The sequence below is a fragment of the Nannospalax galili genome, unplaced genomic scaffold, assembly GCF_000622305.1.
Source record: "Nannospalax galili isolate Female #2095 unplaced genomic scaffold, S.galili_v1.0 scaffold44, whole genome shotgun sequence".
NCBI classification, from domain to species: Eukaryota; Metazoa; Chordata; class Mammalia; order Rodentia; family Spalacidae; genus Nannospalax; species Nannospalax galili.
The window spans coordinates 2917048-2939230 of record NW_008355789.1 but is presented as its reverse complement, the minus strand read 5'-3'; the positions used below and the strand labels follow the sequence as shown (position 1 = coordinate 2939230).

The following is a 22183-nucleotide window of genomic DNA, read 5'->3' as shown; positions in this document are numbered from 1 at the left end:
AATAAATTTTTTTAATTACTAGCTTTTAAAATTAACTATTGCTGTTCCAAAGAAATTGAGAGAATGAGTTTAATTCCAGTTTTTGTAAGACAACTTCTGTAGTAGAACTCTCCTGAGAAACAGAACCACTAAAGTATGTGTTTGGTCTATGTGAAGAGATGGGGGTGGGGATTGATTAAGGAATTGGTTCACTTGAATGTGGAAGCTTGGTGAGTCCAACACCAAGTAGGGTAGATCAGCAGGCTGGCAACAAGGAAGAGTTCAGGAAAACACACACACACGCAGGCACACACACACACATCACATATATCACATCACACATTCTGTTCATTTAACTATTGATTTCATATCTTGGCTATGTGAGATAATGCTGCAGTAAACATGGGAATGCAACTGTCTCTTGAACATACTATTTATTTCCTTTGTGTACATACCCAGTAGTGAAATGCTGCATCATATGGTCGTTCATGTTTTGAGGAACCTCGAATCTGTTTTCCCTAATAACCAAACTAAGTTGCATTCTGACCAACAAGAACATAAGGTTACCCTTTTCTCCATATCCTCTCCAACAGTTATAATGGGCATTTTAGCAGGTAATGATTAATATATTTCATTTGTGTTTTAAATGTGCAATCCCCTAACAGCGATTCTGAGCATTTTAATATATTACCTATTGACCATCTGTATGTCTTTTTTATTTTGTACAAATGTAACTTTATTATTTTGAGAATTTCATTCGTGAGTACTGTATTTACATCATTTCCATTCCTCCACTCCCCCTCCCAACTCCCACTGTTTCTTGTCCCTTTCACTGAATATCCTGTAAAGGACCTAAATCGATATTTATCAAAGGAAGACACAGAGTATATGTAACAATAATGAGGAAGAAGGCTGAAACAATACAGGTAAAGGACAGTGCTTTAGAAAACACAGGTTATGGAAGTGCAATCCAGAAATTCAATAAACCAAGTATTTATTACGCTTTGGAGGACAGAAAGTACGCACTAAAGACCTGTGTCTTTTCCATATATAGAGAGATGATAGATAAAATTTATAAAATGTTCGTTTATATTTAGAACTTTTTTTTAAAATCAGTGTGTGTGCGTGTGCGCGTATTTGCGTGTGCGTGTGTGTGGTGTGTGTATGTGTGTGGTGTGTATGTGCATGTGGTGTGTATGTGTGTGCGTGGTGTGGTGTGTGCGTGTGTGTATGTGTGTGGTGTATGTGGTGTATGTATGTGTGTGCGTGCGTATGTGCATGTGTGTGCGTGTGCATGTGTGTGCGTGTGTATGTGTGTGGTGTGTATGTGTGTGGTGTGTGTACGTGTGCGTGTGGTGTGTTTGTGTGTGTGTCAGATGAAATCCTGAAGTAGTTGGTTCTCTTGTTCCACCATGTGGTTCCCAGGGATTGAATTCAGATCATCAGACTTGGTGGGAAGCACTTTTATCTGCTGGGTCACATCTCCAGCCCTGAAGAATACTTATATATGCAGAAGAAAAAAAAATTTAGGTGCTTAAGTCGAACTCAAGGTCTCAAACATGCTAGACATGTGCTCTACCACTGAGCTACAAGTGCAGCCCACAAGAATTTCTTATTTTCATTTTACAGATGAAAAAATTATTGGAAAAAATTGCTGTCTATATCTTTTTTTTTTTTAAGTTATGGGGCTGGAGACATGGTTCAGCAGTTAAGAACACTGGTTGTTCCTGCAGAAGACCCATGTTCGAATCCTAGCACCAACATGCCAGCTAAGAACTGTCCATAACTCTAGTTCCAGGGCATCCAACAGCCTTTTCTGTCCTCTGTGGGCACTGCACGACATGGGTGCACTTACCTTCATGTAGGCAATACACACATATACATAAAACAAAATAAAAAATATTTTTAAAAAATATTAAAAAATTGTAGGCCAGGCTTGGTGGCACATGTCTTTAATCCCAGCACTGGGGAGGCAGAGGCAGGCGGATCTCTGTAAGTGCGAGGCTAGCCTGGTCTACATAGTGAGTTCCAGTTCAGCTGGGGCTACAGGGAGACCCTGTCTCAAAAAGACCAAAAAAAATGTGTATGAGTATTTTTCCTGTGTGTATATATGTGTACCCATGTTGCGCAAAGCCTGAAGAGGCCAGAAAAGGGTGTTGGATCCCCTGGAACTGGAGTTATGGATGGTTGTTAGCTGCCATGTGGGTCCTGGGAATTGAACCTGGGTCTTCTGGAAGTGCCAGTGCTCTTAACCGAAAAGCCATCTCTCCAGCTCCTATATCTATTGTTTTTTATCTTTATTACAATGGTCTTTCCTTAATTTTATATATATACATATAATTTTATTATTTTATGTGTATGAGTGTATTGCTTGCACTTATATAAGTGCACCCGTGTCATGCAATGCCCTCGGAGGTCAGAAGAGGAGGATACCAGACCCTGGAACTGGCATTATGGATGGTTGTTAGCCACCATGCTGGTGCTGGAAACTGAACCCAGGTCCTCTGCAAAAGCAGCCAGTGTTCTTAACTGCTGAGCCATCTCTCGACTCCAGATTTACATTTTATAACACGACTACCGTCTAGGTAGAGATAGTGCTGGAGAACAAGAGATGAAGTTGAGACAGTTCTAGATTACTGTAGGAATCCAGGCTAGAGATAGTGGTTATATTAAGATGACAGTAATACAGGTCAAGATAAGTGAGCCGATTTTAAACATATTTTGAAGAGAGAGCCAGGAGAACTTTTGATGGATCAGATATGGATGATGAAAGACAAAAGAATTAGTGATTCATAGATCTTTGACCTTAGTAACCGGCAAACGGTGAACAATGGAAGAAAAATTATTCCAAACATGCTAGATTTAAAATCTTTATTAATTTCAAAATGGAAAACTCAGTAGGCATTTCAACATAGATGATTTAACATCTGTAACTTGTATGCAGGGGTACAGGGATCAGAAATATATGAATTTGGAAATCATGATTACATAAGTGGGATGTAAAATCATAAAATAAATAATCTTAAGAAATCCTAGACTAAATCATTGGGGCACTCTAACACGTGGAGGTCAAACAGAACTCAGCAGAGACTACAGAATTGGTGAAGGAGCCAGTGAAGGAGGACAAAACCCTAGGAAAGTGAACAAAGGGCAGCAGGAGAATATGTGCAAATATTTTCTTAGCTCCTGTGTTATGGTTTAATTTTTACTGCCAACTTGACTGGCTTTGCAATTACCATGGAAACACATTTTTGGGTGTGTCTATGAGGGTGTTTCTAAAATGGTTTACCAGAAGAGGAAGGACTCACCCTGAAGTGGGTGGCTCTGTCCCTTGGGCTGAAGTCCCAGACTGAATAAAAGGGGAAAGTGAGCTGAGCACCAGCATCCATCTCTCTGCTCCCTGACGGGATGCAATGTGAGCAGCCTCAAGCTTCTGTTGCCCTGATGACCCACCATGATGGGCTACACCTTCAAACTGTGAGCTAAAATAAACCCCAAGTTGCTTTTCTCAGGTATTTTGTTAAAGCAACAAGTGATACACTCTTCATATGCCAAAATAACCTCTACTAGTAATGCAAGAGAAGTATATCTCAGGAACCTTATAATTTTGGAAGCAAAAAATTAGCCTCATAAAATAATGTACAACCTTCTAACTGGCTTCATTTCCACATCTGCCTTTCAATTCATTCTACACAAGGTTAATTTCCCTAAAACAGCCCACACATCAATTAAAAGTTATTAAACAAAACAGAACAGAGTTCGGATATGTTCAAGAACTCTTTTACCTATGTAGTCAAACACCAAGGCATCACTCTCTGGTCCTCAAGGAAGGATGCCCATAGCTTCATCTTCTATTACTCCTCTATAAAATCTTGCAGAATTTTTTCTTGGCTGTTCAATTTAGCATTGATTTCACCCTTGCTTGCCCCTGTTGATAACTGGTATATTTATCTCTGTCTACATTGTAAGCCCCTTGAAATGAATTATACTTAAGCTCCTTACTTAGCCATTAGTATATTAAATAATTCACTTTATTTTTCTTCCAAATGGACAAAACCACTAAATTTTCATCATACAGAACATAATGGAGCAAAAATGTGAGTACCACGGCACTAGATTGGGGTTAATGACAGAGGTGAAGGAGGGGCGTACCTACAAAGAGGGAAGTAGTCTGAAACCAGATTACAAAAGTCCTTTATGCCAAACTAAGAAAAGAAATTCAGAGATTATTAGGTTAGAAGAGAGCTAACGAGGTTTTGATACTCATGTCTGTGTTTCAGAAGTGAAACTGCAGAGGGACTAAATGTCAATGGCTCCAACGTAGGCAGTGAGGTGTAGGAGTGAAATATCTTATTACATTATTTTGGGTGCAGGAGAAGGGATGCATGTCACAGTGAGCTGTGGAGGTCAGCAACTTGCAGAAGTTGGTTCTCTTCTACCATGTGGGTCCTGGGGATTAAACTCAAATCATCAGACTTGGGGGCAAGCACCTTTATTCACTGAGCCATCTCACCAGCCCAAGCAAGGGCGAATTTTTAAGGATAGCAATACCTGTCTAACTGGTTCCCTGAGAGACTGAGAGATGGCAGGATTTCTGGGAGTGGTGAAACATAAGGTCAGAAGAAGAGGCAGGGTAAGTCTGGAATACAAAGGACTTAAAAAATAGGCAAGGGGCTGGAGATATGGCTCAGCAGTTAAGAACTCTGACTGTTCTTACAGAAGACCTGGGTTTGAATCCCAGCACCCACATGGCAGCTAACAACTGTCTGTAACTCCAATTCCAGGGGATCCACAGCCGCTTCTGTCCTCCGTGGGCATTGCACGCGGTGCACTTACCTACCTGCAGGCAATACACATATACACATAAAATAAAAATAAATTTTTAAAAATATATTTTTTTTAAAAAGCTAGGCAATAGGATGTGACCTAAAATTCCTGAGTTCTAATGCCTGTTTTCCTGCTTGGGAGAAGTCACTCATCATTTCTAGAAGGCAGTTTCCTTTCCTAAGGTTTTCTTCAACTGCAAATGTCATTTTTTTATAATAGTACCATCTGCTATAGTGGTTGCTAAACCTGGACTGCGCATTGGAACTATATCGAAGGCTTTAAATACTATTGATGTCTGGATTCCACTCCCACAGATTCAGAATTATCTAGTCTTGGATACAACCTGGATGTTGAGATATTGAGATAGTCAGGTGATTCTGTTGTGCAGTCAAGGTTGAAATCCACAAATGTGGATAATAGCAAAGCACTAGGACACATAACCGGATAATGACGGCTGAAGAAAAGGGTTTTAAGGAGGACTAACGTGAATATACAGCCTAGATGGAAAGGACTACAGAAACAACCACAATTTTCCGTACTTTGGGAAAACTTACTAAAGCCTGATAAGCATGCATGCAATTACACCTAGGTTTGAAAAAGATGAATACAAGAAACGTTTAGAGGGAAATAACACCAGGACTCAGGAACTGATTGAGTATTAATCAGGATCAAAAAGAAAAGCAAAATATCAGATCAAGTTTCTAGCATAGTACAGTGGGATGCTTTGCAAAGCTAAATTGTGAAACAGTTTTTTAATCAAAATTATTGATATATGGTATATGTTCTCCTTGCTGTGACAAAATACATGACAGAAGCAACTTGAGGAAAGGTTTGGTTTTGTTCATAGTTTTAGGAAAGTTTCATGAGGCTGGAGGGATGGCTCAGTGGTTAAGAGTGCCTACTGCTCTTGCAGAGGACCAAAGTTCAGTTCCCAGCACCTACATAGGGAGGCTCACAACTGCCTGTCATTCTAGCTCCACAGGGATCCAACACCTCTGGCCTTAGTGGGTACCTGCACTCGCATGCACATATCTACACATAGATACACACACACACACACACACACACACACACACGATCAATAACAAAACTTTAAAAAACAAAATTTCAGCCCTCACGGTAGGAAAGGCATGACAGAGTTTATGGTGGTACAAGCACATAGCATAGACAGGAAGCACAGAAAGCTAGACCAGAACCAGAGTCCGTAATAAACTTTAAGGCACCCCTCAAATGACCTACTTCCAACTGCTAGGCCCTATGTCCCAAAGGTTCTACAACTCCCAAAACAGAGCCAACAGCTGGGACCAAGTGTTCGAATGCATAAGCCTGTGGGGGACACGCCATGCCATTTTCGAACCACAGCAGTCTGCCTGACCCCATAGGCTCATGACATCTCTGTGTTTTCTCATTGCTGTGACAAAAATAACAGGATCAACTGAAGAGAGGATAGATTTATCTTGGCTCACAATTTCGGAGAGACTTCAGTCCATCACGGTAGGGAAGGCACAGTAGCAAGAATGGCTCTGTCCAAAGCAGTGGGAGTGAGAGGTGCAGCTGCAGATGAGGGAGCACAAAAAAGCTAGGCCAGCACCCAGGGTAGGTGCACCACTCCAAAGCCCCTACAGATGTACCTCCACTAGTCAGGCCAGCCTCCAAAAGCTCTTCAGCCTTAAGTGATACCAGCCAGAGAACAAACTCTCAAAGCACGAACTTATGAGGGAAAATTCAGATTCAAACCATAACTTATAGTAACTACCATTACTATGTCAATCTATGCTGTCCTTTACATATATAATCTCACTTAACTCTTACAACAGCTCTACAAATTATTCCATTTGCAGATTCAAAATCAGAAAAGAGTAACTTGCAAGATATTTGAACACAACTGATCTGGCATCTTTTCCTTATAATAGGAAGATGATCAGTTATGTACTAATCTGTTAATTCAAAACAGAAAATTGGCATGAAGGCTAGAGACCAACACAAATGGGTACATCAAGTCAGACTGGACTACAAAGAATCACAGTCTCTTTCTTTCTCTCTCTCTCTCTCTCTCTCTCTCCTTCCCTCCTATGTGTTGTGTGTACACTTGTCTGGTGTGCTGCTGAGAATAAACCTGGAACCTCAGGAATGGGTGTGGGTGTCTGTCTGTCTGTCTGTGTCTGCCGATGAGAATGAACTCGGAGCGAGCAGTGCTGTACTACTAAACTACATCCTCATCCCCAAGAGAAAACATCTCGAAGGGGCAGTTGCTATTCAGCTATACGTGGATGTTGCCCTATGGAAATTTCAGAGACATCTTTTAAGATTTTTAAAGAAAAGATAGAAACCAAAATCTTCTAGCCAGGTATGGTGGCACACGCCTTTAATCCTAGCACTCGGGAAACGGAGGCAGGCAGACCTTTGTGAGTTCCAGGCCAGCCTGGTCTACATAGCGAGTTCCAGGCCAGCTGAAGCTACAGAGAGACCCTGTCTCAAAAAAGACCCCCCCCCCAAATTGCCTAATATTTCAGTGTCATGTCAATTGTTTACTGTGTGGCCCACACTAAATAAGGCTACAAATTTGCTTCTCTGATCAATAAGCTGTTGAAAATTCAGAATTGTATTTAAAGTGAGAGATCTGGGTTTAAGATCCATAATTAGGAAATCCTTAAGCAGAGAGGACAACAGACACTTCAGGGACAGTGTGTATAGTGTGTGCTAGAGTAACAACCAGGGAGGTGTGGGGGTGAAAGCACCTGAAGTTCAAATACCAGCATTTAGGAGGCCAAGGTGGGAGGATGAAAAGTTTGAGGCCAGCCTGGGTTACATAGTGAGACCCTCAAAAAAGCCCCAAACAACCAACATTTGACATGATTAGTTAAAACACTATGAAAGTACATGTTAACAAGTCAAGACTCTTAACGGTTTTCAGACTTACAGAACCGAACAGGAGTATAGCCTTGGTTATATTTACAAGTCAATCTTCTACGAGTAAAAGCTAAATTCAATTATTTGCATTTTCATATATCAAAGATGTGATTGAAATTTCAAAACTGCTTATCATCTCTTACTGAAAAGTAACTATTTTAAATATCTTATTTTATATATATACATATATATATATATATGTATATATATAAAATCTCCTTATTTTTCCTGTCCTACCTTGGGTTATTCCCTGTCACCCAAGCTCCTCACATGCCTGCAATACCTGCAAAGCCCATAGCACAGTTTCATAATTAGCAAAGTTTGAATGAAAGACTGAATAAATTTTTTTTTTTTCTTTTGGTTTGTTTGAGATAGGGTCTCCCTGTAGCCCCAGCTGGCCTGGAACTCCTTATGTAGTTCCAGGACTGGTCTCAAACTCACAGAGAGCCCCTGCCTCTGTGTCCCAAGTGCTCAGTGCTGGGATTAAAGGTCTGCACCACCACACCCAGCTGCTTCCGAATAAATCTTTAAAAAAAAATATGGGTGTTGTATATAGGTCAGAGGACAACATTTGAGTTGATTTTCTCCCTCCACCATGTAGAACTCACTATGTAGACCAGGCTGGCCTCAAACTCACAGAGATCCACCTGCCTCTGCCTCCCAAACACTGGGACTAAAGGTGTGTGCCACCACCCCCAGAGCATTGTATATTTCTTACTTGACAAACTAAAGCACTGCACAAAGCATACAAAATGAAATCTCTCCAGGTGTGGTGGCACACACCTTTAATCCCAGCAGTCGGGAGGCACAGGCAGGTGGATCTCTGTGAGTTCAAGGCCAGTTTGATCTACATAGTGAGTTCCAGGTCTGCTGGGGCTACCGGGAGACCCTGTCTCAAAAACCAAAAAGAAATCTCTTGTATTTGAAACAAAAATCGCCCCTCCCAAAGTCAGTCTTATTTTTTTACATGTAACTCCAAAAATAAAGTTTTATAGAAATTGAAGTGAATTTTATTTAATAGCCTTAATTGTAATATAATAAAAGTGGAAATAACCTTTCTATGGGAAAGATCTAAGGGTGCTGGAATTGTGTTAGAAACCTTCAGAGCCACACACCTATTATCAGATTTAAACGTTGAGGAGAGTGCAAAGGCTAGGTGCTTTCAACACCAAGACATGACATCCCAAGTTCGGGTCTTTGAAAATCCTGCTCTTGGGCATTCCAAGCCTTGACTGCTAACACACACGTGCTTTAGTTCGGTCACGTATTCTACCAAGAACTGTAATCTCAACATGGAGAAGGGGACTTTTCGGCTTAAATGCATGCAAACATGACTCCATTTTTGTAAAGCTAAAATGTGGTGAACAGTGGAATGTGCCCATCTTTTAAATACTACCTAGGTCTACATCGTTGACCTGCTATCTTTGAAAGGACTATTCCTAGATGGCCCTTGCATAAAACGGAAGCAATGCTGTCCATCTTTCACTTAGAAAACAGAAAAAAAAAAAACCAGGCGTCTGGCACGTAAGGACAGTCCCCCCACCCCCAAAGCCCGCGCTCTGCGGACACCCCCCGTCAGCCTGCATCTTCCGGGCACAGCTCGGAGCCCACCGGCCTGGGCAGAGGCGGCAACCCTCCCTTTATCTCGTCCTGGACCTCGCAGACGCAGGCCACTCCGCGCTCTTCCGCATGGCCGCACGGCCCTCAGCTCTACTTGGCTCCGACCGTAGGTCTGTAAGGCCGGAATCGGGCCTCACGCAGCCCCGAGACCGGGCCGCGAGCGCACTCGGGTGGGCTGAGGGACGCGAAGGGGCGCTCCGCCCCGGCTTCCGGAGCCCAGGGGCCGGGAAAGGTGGCTGGAAACAAAGAGCCAGGCCGGGAGGCCGGGCCGACCGCCGACGCAGCCTCGGGCCGGAGCTACGCAAGCCGCCCACAGCGCAGCCCATCGCCCTACGCCAGCGGCCGGCCGGCACCTTCGCGAATATGGCTTTGCGCACTGCGGCTGGCTGCGCCGCAACCGAGCTTGCCCGCCGGCTCCTCCCCGTCGCCCTGCGCGGATTGGGGGCGGACGGAAGCCCGGCTGCTGATTGGGTGGAGAAGGAGCCATTCGGGGCGGCTCTGGTGGGTCGGCCGCCCTGGAGTGATAAGTTCGGCTTCAGACACGCCTCAGCGCCAGCAGCGAGCCGGAGCTCTATGGAGGTGGCGGCGAGTACCAGGTGCTGGCTGCAGGCGCGACCGCTCTGAGCTGAGCGTCTCGAGCCGCCCCGACTCCTTCCTTCCCCTTCCCTCCCCCTTTTTGTTTTCCGTTCCCCTTCCCCTTCCCTTCCCCGTCCCCGACTACCGGATCCTGAGCAGGCGGCTGCGGCGGCAGCTGCTGAGTTCTCGGTGAAGGTGAGTAGAGTCGCCGTCGCCGAGCGGAGCTCTAAGATGGCGGCCGCCCTGGCCACTTCTTGTCGAGTGGTACAAAATGGCGGCCGCAGGCGGAGCCGGGCGGGGCGGCTCTTGCCAGGCTTCCCTCGGCCCAGCGGGCACCGCTGCTCCTGCACGCCTGCCCTGTGCGCACCGAGGGGCGGGCGGCCTGTAGCTTGGGCCCGGGCGGGGCGCGAGGACGGCGTGCGAGCGTGGCGGGGCCCGCGCCGCGGCGTGAGAGACGCGGTCCGCGACGGGACCCAGCCGTTGGCGCGGGACCAGCGAGGCGGACGAGTCCGGAGTCCGGCCTCCAGGCGGGGAGGAGGTGTGCGGGCCCTGCCGGCGGGCTGCCCGGCTCGGGGGAGGTGGGGAGCGGGGCCCAGTCCGCTCGGGGCCTGGCCGGCGAGGCGCCCGGGATTCAGGTTCTCGTGGGGGCTGCGGGCGGGCTGCCGGCTTCCTGGGGAGAACAAAGGCCGGCCGGCCGGCGGGAGCGCCTCCTCCCGGCCCGGGCTATGCCCGCCGCCCGTCGGAAGCCCGTCCTGATGGGCTGGGGGAGGAGGAACCGCTGCTCTTTTGTTCCCGGGGAGCGGGCGGAGGTGTCGCTGCCATGTTGCCTCGGCCTTCCGGTGACTTCCCGGAGCGTCCTGGGGGAAGGGGTGAAGGAGGGACGGCGCGGAAGCTGCGGAACTCCGGGCAGGGAGGCCACGGGCCCTACCGCCGGGCCGCACATTACTGACCCCACGGATCGCCACCCGTGCGGGTAGTGAGCGCCCGTGGAGTTTAGACGGACGGTGGTTCCAGAGGCTCTTGGTTCTCTGTCAAGACCGCTCTTTGCATTCTTGAACAGTCAGGGATTCCACGTGGCCAAACCAAATTTCCCTGTCCGTCTGTGCCCGAGGACGGTCTCGTTTAATCTTCTGAGGACTGCAATGCAGTGAAAGTTCACCAACTGTAAAACGTTTACAAGCGAATGAAGGTTTATTGGTGTTTTTTTCTCTTTCCAGGCTTTTCATTTCTACCATCCCCTCCCCTCCCCAACCCATCCATTAATATTATTCTTTTGAAGATTCTTCGTTGTCAAGCCGCCAAAGTGGAGAGTGCGATTGCAGAAGGGGGTGCTTCTCGTTTCAGGTGTGTGGGTCATTGGATTGTTTTCAAAAGGCCAGCCCTAAAACTAAGGCACTACCAGATCCACTTAATGTGCTGTGGTTCTATAATTTTCTGGAGCCTGTGATTGGCATTCTTTTAAGTGCAGAAGCCCCCAAAGTCAGTTTCCATCAGTGGAACGTGTTTTTGTATCAGGCATGCTTCATAGAGTAAAAATTTCTTTTCAATAGTGCTTCTTCGGGCGGAGGAGGAAGTAGGGGTGCACCTCAGCACTATCCCAAGACTGCTGGCAACAGGTACAGTAAACGTGTGAAGACAGTAACTTTTATCTAGATTTGGTTGACTTTTCCCATCTACTAGAGTAATTCTAGGAAAAGACATGAGTAATCCTAATGTGACTTGATAGTCCTAAACTATTTCCTATTTTTCTTGGTTTCTGCTTGCTGGTATTCTAAATGGCATGGCCCAGACATTTTAGTATTGATTCTCAAGGTGGGCCAGCAGCCTTGCTTCACCTTGGAATATATATGTACCAGAAGTGTTGTAAATTCTTGGGTACTATAATAGGCTTATGAAAACAGAAACTGGGAATGGGCACACCAGCCTGCTTAAGAAGCCTCATGAGTGATTCTGGTGCTGTTTGAAAAACAAAATTTCTCAGCTTGCTTTGTTGTGGGAAAAGTTAAAGTCTAAGTTGTTTGGGTTTGTTTTTTCTCTGTTTAGCAAAGTTGTGGGTAGCATAGCATTTGATTATGGGTGAATGCTGTGTTTTAGGTTTTCTTAATCATAAGCCGCTTATTGATGTTTTATTAAATCAGCGAGTTCCTGGGGAAAACCCCAGGGCAAAACGCTCAGAAATGGATTCCTGCACGAAGCACTAGACGAGATGACAACTCCGCAGCAAACAACTCCGCAAATGAAAAAGAACGACATGATGCAATCTTCAGGAAAGTAAGAGGGTAAGTTTCAAGCTCTGTTACTAAGTATGGTATACTCCTCACAAGGCAAGGTTCACTCATGTCACAGAATGTATTGTAGTGACTTAATGTTGACAGTTTTATAAAAGAATTCTCTTACACTGAAGTTAAGTAGCCCGTTGGTATTTGGCAGCAGGGGTTCTTTGTTTACAACCCACAAGCTTGTTATGTTAGCATTTCCATGTTGGCCTGGTGTGTCACCCAGTGAAATGGGTAATATAGCCATCCTAGCTTGTGGTCAATTCCTGATAATGAGGCCCTTGTGCTCTGGGCTTTGAGAAAGGTTTCTTGTCAAACAGCAGGGAAGCATGAATCCAATCACATATATCTTGGTCTAACTCTGAGAAGTTCATTTCAGTATCTATTTAGTTGGATGAAAAAGAACACTTCTTTCTCTGTTTAGGGAACAAGTAGAGGAAAGGCAGAATTTAAATGCTATTTTTCAGCTCAAAATTTTGTTAGCTCACATTTGAAATGTGTTTTTTCTCCCCCAGCATACTAAATAAGCTTACTCCTGAAAAGTTTGACAAGCTATGCCTTGAGCTCCTCAATGTGGGTGTAGAGTCTAAACTCATCCTTAAAGGGGTCATACTGCTGGTAAGTTTAAACAGGGGGAGGGAAATACACAGCAAACTCAAGTTGTATTTTACCCTTTATTGCGTTAAGTCCTGAGGTCTGGGCTTAGTTATAGATGATTGAGTAAATGATGCTGATTAAAACAAAAACAGAACCATTTTTAATTTTTATGTGTATGAGTGTATTGCCTGCATGTATGTGAGTGTACCCATGTTGTATAATGCCCAGGAGATCAGAAGAGGGCTTTGGATTCCTTTGGAACTGGAGTTAAGGATAGTTGATAAAAGATTCTAGCATCCCAACCCACCAGTGTCTTAATGGTTTATTATAGTTCCATTTCTTACTGGGGAGGCGAGGTAATGACTTACATGAGATCTGTTTAGCTGGACATTTTGGTACAGTGTAAGAATTTTAAATTTTTTCCAGAGGTACTATCCAAATTCATTGAGGCAAAGAGAAATTTGTCATGAATTTTAAGATTAAAACTAAAAAAATTATTAAGAAACATACGGCTCTTTTCAGTTTCCAATTCAGGGGAGTCTAGATTTGTGGTCTGCCCAACCCAGCTCAGGTTCTCCTTTTTAATGACATTATCTGTAGATTGTGGACAAAGCCCTAGAAGAGCCAAAGTATAGCTCACTGTATGCTCAGCTATGTCTGCGATTGGCAGAAGATGCACCAAACTTTGATGGCCCAGCCGCAGAGGGTCAACCAGGACAGAAGCAAAGCACAGTAAGTGGTAGTTTGTTGACTTCTTTTAAAATTGATTTGGAAGATTTTTTTTATTACAAAGCCCACAATATCTTTTGTTTTCAAACAGACATTCAGACGCCTCTTGATTTCCAAATTGCAAGATGAATTTGAAAACCGAACCAGAAATGTTGATGGTAATAATTTAGATTTTTTTGCTAACTTTTTTTTTCTTAATTTTTAAAAATGCACACCATGGCATGCATGTGGTCAGAGGACAGCTTCCCCCCATATGAGTCCCAGGGAATCAAACTCGGGTTGTCGGGCCTTTACCCATTTTTCCAGCTCCAGTGTATTTTCAACTTAAGTCCAAGTGCTGACTTAATTCTGTTTACTTCCTCTCCCTCAGTCTATGATAAACGTGAAAATCCCCTCCTCCCAGAGGAGGAGGAACAGAGAGCCATTGCTAAGATCAAGATGTTGGGGAACATCAAATTCATTGGAGAACTTGGCAAGCTTGATCTTATTCATGAATCTATCCTTCATAAGTGCATCAAAACAGTAAGTATAAATAGAAATGGTGGACTAGATTGAGGCAGTTCATGAGAGCATCCTTATTTGGGGAAAATGAATTAATTGCTTTGTATTGCCTGAGAGAATGCATGACTAGATTTAGGTAGCAGAGAAACTTAGGAAATTATAATAGTGTAATTTGCAAAGTAGAAGTAAAACTGATTGCCTGGGTTTTTAGAGGGATTTCTTCGACAACCAGTGGAAAAGCACTGTCTTAGATACTATAGGAATGATAAATGAGTAAGCTCAAACCAAGGAGAAAGCATTGCCTAAACTATAGAATAACTAAAGATTTTTTAACCGTTTGACACTTTGTTCTTGTGATAGCTTTTGGAAAAGAAGAAGAGAGTCCAACTCAAAGATATGGGAGAGGATTTGGAGTGCCTCTGTCAGATAATGAGGACAGTGGGGCCTAGATTAGACCATGAACGAGCCAAGGTGTGTATGTTTTTGATGAGAACAGTGTAAGGGTGATGTGTGTTATGGGTTGGAGGATTGCTATAGTTATACCTTCATTTATATTATGGAAATCTGAAAAACATGAAATAGTACACATTCACTTTAGTTCTTCTAATTATTTCTTATCTTTTTATCAGTCCTTAATGGATCAGTACTTTGCCAGAATGTGTTCCTTAATGCTAAGTAAGGAATTGCCAGCAAGGATTCGTTTCCTGCTGCAGGTAAGTTTTGTTGTTGTTTTGAGACAGTCTCCTTGTAGCCCCAGCTGGCCTAAAGCTGTGTAGAAGACCAGGTTGGCTTCGTTCTCCCAAACATCAACCTGTCTCCCAAGTGCTGAGATTAAAAGGCTTATGCCACCAGATTTTAAACATGTTTTCAGTAAGCTTGTATTGTTGTATAGAAGTGTTAAAATCTGTACTTTTTAAATTGCAGGATACCGTAGAGTTGCGAGAACACCATTGGGTTCCTCGCAAGGCTTTTCTTGACAATGGACCAAAGACGATCAATCAAATCCGTCAAGATGCAGTGAAAGTAAGAAAGCTTTTTCCTTGTATTGTAGCAGCACAGTCCCTTCCCTCCTTGACTCCAGAAAACAAAATGATCTCATCTTACTGATGGAGTTTAAAATATTTAGTGCTTATTCCTGTTTTCAGAGGTTACTTACAGAACCTTAAATAGCAGATTTCCCCCAGTATGATTAAGTAGCATAGTGTCTACAGGCAAAAAAGTGCTTATTCACTGTGTTTCCAAAGGATCTAGGGGTGTTTATTCCTGCTCCTATGGCTCAAGGAAGAAATGACTTCTTTCTGGAGGGACCCTTCATGCCACCCAGGATGAAAATGGATAGGGACCCACTTGGAGGACTTGCTGATATGTTTGGACAAATGCCAGGTAATTCTGAATAAAGCAGCGTTTCAGTAGTAAACTATGAAGAGTTTAAAATTTTAGTGAAATTCTAAGATTTGTCTGTATTTTAAGGTAGTGGAATTGGTACTGGTCCAGGAGTTATACAGGATAGATTTTCACCCACTATGGGACGTCATCGTTCAAATCAGCTCTTCAATGGCCATGGGGGACACATCATGCCTCCCACACAATCGCAGTTTGGAGAGATGGGGGGCAAGTTTATGAAAAGCCAGGTAAGACATTAGATGAACAAGCTTTAGGTCCTGTAATAGGGGACTTTTGTCTTTTTTTTTTTTTTTTTTTTTTTTAATGAAGCTGTTTTAGGTGTATTTTTTTCCTCAACCAAATTTATATCTAACAGTTGTTTCAAATTGAGTAAAATGTTTATTAAGATTAGAAAAGTAGTAAAATCATGTCCCTTTAAATGACAGGTTAGATTGTTGTTCTTTGTTTCATCTTTCTGGGCAGTTAAGTTATGCTTGCTTTATCACTTGCCTCATCCCCTTGGCGTACTTGATTACTATAATTTGTGGACAACCCTTTTATCTAGACTTTATCTCTCCCTTTCTGAAATAGGGGCTAAGCCAGCTCTACCATAACCAGAGTCAGGGACTCTTATCCCAGCTTCAAGGACAGTCGAAGGATATGCCACCTCGGTTTTCTAAGAAAGGACAGCTTAATGCAGATGAGGTACATTGACTTCGTTATTTGTATACAGTGGTTTGTCAGTTCAGAGACATGCTGCCCGATGATTATAAAAAGACGCGAAGAGGACTTAAGCTGGCGCTCTTCCTTTTTCTCTCTTTCCTATACTTCTTTCTCTTTCTTTGACTGTCCAGCGTCCTATGAGCGAAGATTATGAGATATGAGGGCAGGTCTGTCTCTTGAGTAAACCTACTAGTTAGCATGAGAGAAATACCAAGATGTTGTTTGTGATTTAAGTATAAAAGTGATTTTGATTGAAATGTAAAGATATTAGGGGTTTACATGAATATTTTATGCTGACTACTAGGAGAATTGTACAAATTAAGGTTTGTTACAGTCTAACTTACTCATTGGAATTTGTTTTGGACAGAAGTTGAATTTGTTACTTGACATGAAGTAACTTAGTTTTTAAGAATTGTATTTCAAGGCCCGGCCTGTAGTCCCAGCACTTGGGAGGCAGAGGCAGGCAGATCTTTGTGAGTTCAAGGACAGCTAAGGCTACAGGGAGACCCTTTCTAAAAAAGACCGAAAAAAAAAAAAAAAGAATTGTATTTCAGAAGTGTTTAATATTTGCCTGATCTATTGTTAACTTGTGTGTGGATTTTTGATTGTAGATTAGTTTGAGGCCTGCTCAGTCGTTCCTAATGAATAAAAATCAAGTGCCAAAGCTTCAGCCCCAGATAACTATGATTCCTCCTAGTGCACAACCACCACGCACTCAAACACCACCTCTGGGACAGGTACGGACCGTGGCACCATTTCCCTGCGTTTTCTGAAGATACTTGAACACTCAGTGTTCCCTTCACTCTGCTTTGTGTGGTGGTTGTAGTTTTGCTTCCTTTTAATTTGACTGTCATGTTGCTTGTTTTTTAGACACCTCAACTTGGTCTTAAAACTAATCCACCACTTATCCAGGAAAAGCCTGCCAAGACTAGCAAAAAGCCACCACCATCAAAGGAAGAGCTACTTAAACTAACTGTAAGTTTCAAATAGTTCCATAGTTTTAGAATACATTTGAGAGATGAAAAACACTGGAATTGGAATGTGGATTGTGCTCCCCTCAGGAAACTGTTGTGACTGAATATCTGAACAGTGGAAATGCAAGTGAGGCCATCAGTGGTGTAAGAGAGATGAGAGCTCCGAAGCACTTTCTTCCTGAGATGTTAAGCAAAGTGATCATCCTGTCACTAGATAGAAGCGATGAAGATAAAGAAAAAGCAAGCTCTTTGATCAGCTCACTCAAACAGGAAGGGATAGCCACAAGTGACAACTTCATGCAGGTAGAACATTCTACTGATTATATGATTAAAAACTCCACTCACATTGGAAGCTAATAAACTATTGTTGAATGTTCTTCCCTAGGCTTTCTTGAATGTTTTGGACCAGTGCCCCAAACTGGAGGTTGACATCCCCTTGGTGAAATCATACCTAGCACAGTTTGCAGCTCGTGCCATTATTTCAGAGCTAGTGAGCATTTCAGAGCTAGCTCAACCACTGGAGAGTGGCACCCATTTCCCACTCTTCTTACTTTGTCTTCAACAATTAGCTAAATTACAAGATCGAGAATGGTTAACTGAACTTTTTCAACAAAGCAAAGTCAATATGCAGAAAATGCTACCAGGTAAGAGATTGCTGTTTAATACTAAATCTTAACTACCTTAAATGGGTTTGTGTTTTGGCTACCTGTAAATGTCCCCATGTGTGCAGTGCCCATGGAGGCCAGAAGAGGGCATTGGATCCCCTGGAAGTAGTTGGAGATTGTGCTTGCTTCCATATGGGTGCTGGGAACCAAGCCTGGGTCTCCTGGGTCCTCTGTAAGAGCAGCCAGTGCTCTTAACCACTCACCCATCTCTAGTCCTCCTTGAGTGGATTTATATATTATTTAGATAACTTGCTTATAGTAAGTATTGTCATTGGGGAGACCTTAAGAGATTGTGAGCTAACCATGTCTTTTTTTTTTTTTTTTTTTTTTTTTTTTTTTTTTTTTTTGAGAAAAAGATTCACAGCCCCAACTGTCCTGGAACTCACTATGTAGACCAGGCTGGCCTTGAATTCACAGAGGTCCACCTGCCTCTCGATTTCTGGGATTAAAGGCGTGTGCCACCACACCCAGCTCTTTCTGTCTTTTTGAGACAGGGTCTCCCAGCAGCCCTAGCTGGCCTGGAACTCACAGAAATCCGCCTGCCTCTGCCTCTGCCTCCCCAGGGCTAGGATTAAAGGTGTGCACCACCACACCCAGCATGTCCTAACCGCTTTATTTGACCCAGGTAGTCCAGACTTCCTTTCCTAGTTTGGTTTTTATTTTATATTGAGTCTTAGGCACTATAAAATCATTTGTAAAACTCAAATTTTTTCCTATAGGCCATGTGGATAAAGTGAACTAATCAATACAGATGACCTTGTCTTGCAGAAATTGATCAGAATAAGGATCGCATGTTGGAGATTCTGGAAGGAAAGGGACTGAGTTTCTTATTCCCACTCCTAAAGTTGGAAAAGGAACTATTAAAGCAAATTAAGTTGGATCCATCCCCTCAGACTATATACAAATGGATTAAAGATAATATCTCTCCCAAACTTCATGTAGATAAAGGATTTGTGAACATCTTAATGACCAGGTAAGATGAGTAGTCTGATGGCGGGGAGGGGAATCTACAGAGCAGAGGCCCAAGAGTTTGTCTTGAGGCAGAAAACTGGTTTGTAACAAGGCCTCCCTGTTTGTTCAGCTTCTTACAGTATATTTCTAATGAAGTAAGCCCACCCAGCGATGAAACAGATTCTTCCTCTGCTCCTTCCAAAGAACAGTTAGAGCAGGAAAAACAACTGCTGCTTTCTTTCAAGCCAGTGATGCAGAAATTCCTTCATGATCATGTGGATCTACAGGTTAGTGCCCTGTATGCTCTGCAGGTGCACTGTTACAACAGCAACTTTCCAAAAGGTGAGTCAGCTGGCGTCAGGAGTACGAGGCAAGGGACAGTCTTGTAAATGGAACAGCACACTTAACAGGATTGCATACTTTTTATTTCTAAAGGCATGTTACTTCGCTTTTTTGTTCACTTCTATGACATGGAAATTATCGAAGAGGAAGCTTTCTTGGCTTGGAAAGAAGATATAACCCAAGAGTTTCCAGGAAAAGGCAAGGCTTTGTTCCAGGTAAATGTTTTCTAAAGATTTTACTTTGTGATTATTTTTCTTCAATTGTTAGTATTTAAATGGCCCTCTTTCATTTGAAATACAGCCCCAAGATAGTCGTAGTTTCTTTATCCATGTCATTCTGCACTGTTAGAAGCTGTGGCTAAATAAGCAGTTGGTAAAGGGAGGTGAAGTTAGGAGATAGCTCTTATTAATAGCCCGGCAAGATTTAGTTCCCTCTAGGAGTCTAAAGGGGGTTTTCAGCCTTAGTAGGTGTATGGCACACAATCCAGGCAATTCTAATTTTCAAGGGAACTAGGCTTTAAGGAAACCCTGGTTACAGCTTCTAAGGGTTGTAGGCTAGCTTTGTGAGGATTATTCCTACAGTATTTAGCCCTAGTCCTACCCCTAGAGAATCTGATGAAGTAATTCTGGTGTGCTGTTCAACTTCTTAAAAATATTTGAGTGGTTTTCCTGCATGTGTATGTATGCAGTGCCCCCAGAGGCCAGAAAAGGGCACTCACTGAATCCCCTGAACTGAAGTTAAGTGATGGTTTTTAGCTACCATGGGGTGTTGGAAAACAAACTCAGGTCCTCTGCAAGAGCAGCCAGTGCTCTTAACCAAATGCCCATCTCTCCATCCCTTTGATACTCTTTTTTTTAATATATATTTTTTTTATTTTATGTGTATTCATGTATTACCTGCATGTAGTTAAGTGCACCCATGTCATGCAGTGCCCGCAGAAGACAGAAGAGGCTGTTGGACCCCCTGGAAATGGAGTTACAGACAGTTGTTAGCTACCATGTGGGTGTTGGGATTTGAACCTGGGTCTTCTGCAAAAACAACCAGTGTTCTTAACTGCTGAGCCATCTCTCTAGCCCCTGACATCCATTCTTTAGAACATACGCAGATAACATTTGGGTTTAGAGGAGTTGTCCTAGACAGTAGTTTTGCAAGGTTATTGGAGCAGTGTCAAACTGAAATTTAAGGCTGATTGAAGCCATGTATGATGATCAATTCCTATAATCCCACCACTTGCGGGTGGAGAAGACCAAGAGTTTAAAAGTCCTTGGCTACATAGTTCCAGGCCAGCCTGGGCTATTTAATCTGGGTGTCTCAAAAGTGGGGGAGCTAGAGGCTACAGAGATGGTTCAGTAGGTGATAAAGCCCTTACCATGCAAACATGAGGACCAAAGACTAATTTATGAATGGTCTTTTCAGCTGTTCCAAGTTTGTGTGGAGACTAACACTTTGAAGTCTCTTGGGATGAGTTTCTGGTTTTATCCTCATTCATTATTACAAACTAATTTACAGGTGAATCAGTGGCTAACCTGGCTAGAAACTGCTGAAGAAGAAGAATCAGAGGAAGAAGCTGACTAAAGAACCAGCCAAAGCCTTAAATTGTGCAAAACATACTGTTGCTATGATGTAACTGCATTTGACCTAACCACTGCGAAAATTCATTCCGCTGTAATGTTTTTCACAATATTTAAAGCAGAAGCACGTCAGTAAGGGTTTCCTTCTGCATAAGGTTTTTTTGTAGTGTAATGTCTTAATCATAGTCTACCATCAAATATTTTAGGAGTATCTTTAATGTTTAGATAGTATATTAGCAGCATGCAATAATTACATCATAAGTTCTCAAGCAGAGGCAGTCTATTGCAAGGACCTTCTTTGCTGCCAGTTACCATAGGCTGTTTTAAGTTAGAAAATGAATAGCAACACTGAATACTGTAGAGATGCACTTTGCTCAGTAATACTTGAGTTGTTGCAATATTTGATTATCCATTTGGTTGTTACAGAAAAATTCTTAACTGTAATTGATGGTTGTTGCCGTAATAGTATATTGCCTGTATTTCTACCTCTAGTAATGGGCTTTATGTGCTAGATTTTAATATCCTTGAGCCTGGGCAAGTGCACAAGTCTTTTTAAAAGAAACATGGTTTACTTGCACAAAACTGATCAGTTTTGAGAGATCGTTAAATGCCCTTGAAGTGGTTTTTGTGGGTGTGAAACAAATGGTGAGAATTTGAATTGGTCCCTCTTACTATAGTATTGAAATTAAGTCTACTTAATTTATCAAGTCATGTTCATGCCCTGATTTTATATACTTGTATCTATCAATAAACATTGTGATACTTGATGTAGTTGTGCATGACTTCGGATAGTGCCTTCAAAGTATGGAGAATTAGTAATTTTGTTTTGAGATATGGACTCTAGTTCAAGAACTTTGGAACCTAAGAATTCATAATCTAAATTTCCTTTTTAGACAAGATTGAAAATTATTAATTTCTTGTCATTTTTCTAGAATCTAACTAATATAAAAAATTTTTAGATAGTCCCAAGACAAAATCAATGACTTGTGGATTTGGAGGAACATTGCTGTACATGTTTACAAAAATAACTGATGATTCTTTTGTTGAGGTAGATGGTGACCTCTAAGCATAATGGCCATTTCTGGTAACTGTCCTGTGCTCCTATGGAAAAACTCCTGTTTGATTTTTTTTTTTTTTTTAAGAAAACCCAGTGTCCTAGGAAAACTGCCTGCCTTGATCCAACTGAAGGGTCTGTGTGGTTGAAATGAAGGGTTGTCTGTATTCCCATTCCTGGGATACATTGACAGTCCAAAGCCTGATGCTAAGAGCCTTTGAAGTGCCCTTCTCTAGTTGTTCCCTAGCACAGAAGGACAAACACCCTGGTCTTGGTTTGGGGAGACACTCAGGCAGGCACTAATTGATAATGCTGAATGTGCTAGAACCTGGTCCCATCTGTTTTTCCACCAAGAATGATACTGGGGAAATCCATTATTCTTGGTCCCTGTTTGACTCAGAAGCTAACCCTTCGGTGTAAGAGTAGTTATTTTCACTTAAAGTTTTTGAGAGTTTATAGTTTTTTGTGGATATCTCAGATCTGGCGGAACTAAACCTAAGCAGAC

The 22183-nt window shown here is 42.7% G+C and overlaps 1 protein-coding gene and 1 non-coding gene across 3 annotated transcripts; both read left to right on the top strand.

Moving 5' to 3' along the window:
- Window positions 1–9780: 9780 nt before the first annotated feature.
- On the top strand, window positions 9781–21391 carry Eif4g2 (eukaryotic translation initiation factor 4 gamma 2). Of its 2 annotated transcripts, XM_029556328.1 has the most exons (22): window positions 9864–10107; window positions 11130–11256; window positions 11463–11528; window positions 12051–12191; window positions 12704–12806; window positions 13386–13517; window positions 13606–13672; window positions 13885–14036; window positions 14376–14486; window positions 14645–14728; window positions 14940–15038; window positions 15260–15398; window positions 15486–15646; window positions 15990–16103; window positions 16733–16858; window positions 16992–17096; window positions 17183–17398; window positions 17481–17739; window positions 18529–18733; window positions 18842–19053; window positions 19147–19268; window positions 20563–21391. In XM_029556328.1, the coding sequence occupies exons 8-22, from the start codon at window positions 13953–13955 to the stop codon at window positions 20626–20628; spliced, it is 2103 nt and encodes a 700-aa protein (XP_029412188.1). In that variant the 5' UTR covers window positions 9864–10107; window positions 11130–11256; window positions 11463–11528; window positions 12051–12191; window positions 12704–12806; window positions 13386–13517; window positions 13606–13672; window positions 13885–13952; the 3' UTR covers window positions 20629–21391. The 2 variants fall into 2 exon arrangements, with proteins under 2 accessions (XP_029412189.1, XP_029412188.1); XM_029556329.1 differs by lacking the exon at window positions 15990–16103 and having other exon boundaries at window positions 9781–10107.
- On the top strand, window positions 16155–16288 carry LOC115067746. Its single transcript, XR_003847112.1, has one exon. It is a non-coding gene; the product is annotated as a small nucleolar RNA SNORD97 (small nucleolar RNA).
- Window positions 21392–22183: the final 792 nt, after the last annotated feature.

What these genes read in the sequence shown, in the direction of transcription:
- Eif4g2 (XM_029556328.1), top strand. Translation starts at nt 13,953, where the DNA reads ATGTTGGGGAACATCAAATTCATTGGAGAACTTGGCAAGCTTGATCTT. An exon ending in GGATTCGTTTCCTGCTGCAG is followed by an intron (nt 14,729 to 14,939) that starts GTAAGTTTTGTT and finishes TTTAAATTGCAG; the next exon opens with GATACCGTAGAGTTGCGAGA. An exon ending in TCCGTCAAGATGCAGTGAAA is followed by an intron (nt 15,039 to 15,259) that starts GTAAGAAAGCTT and finishes GTGTTTCCAAAG; the next exon opens with GATCTAGGGGTGTTTATTCC.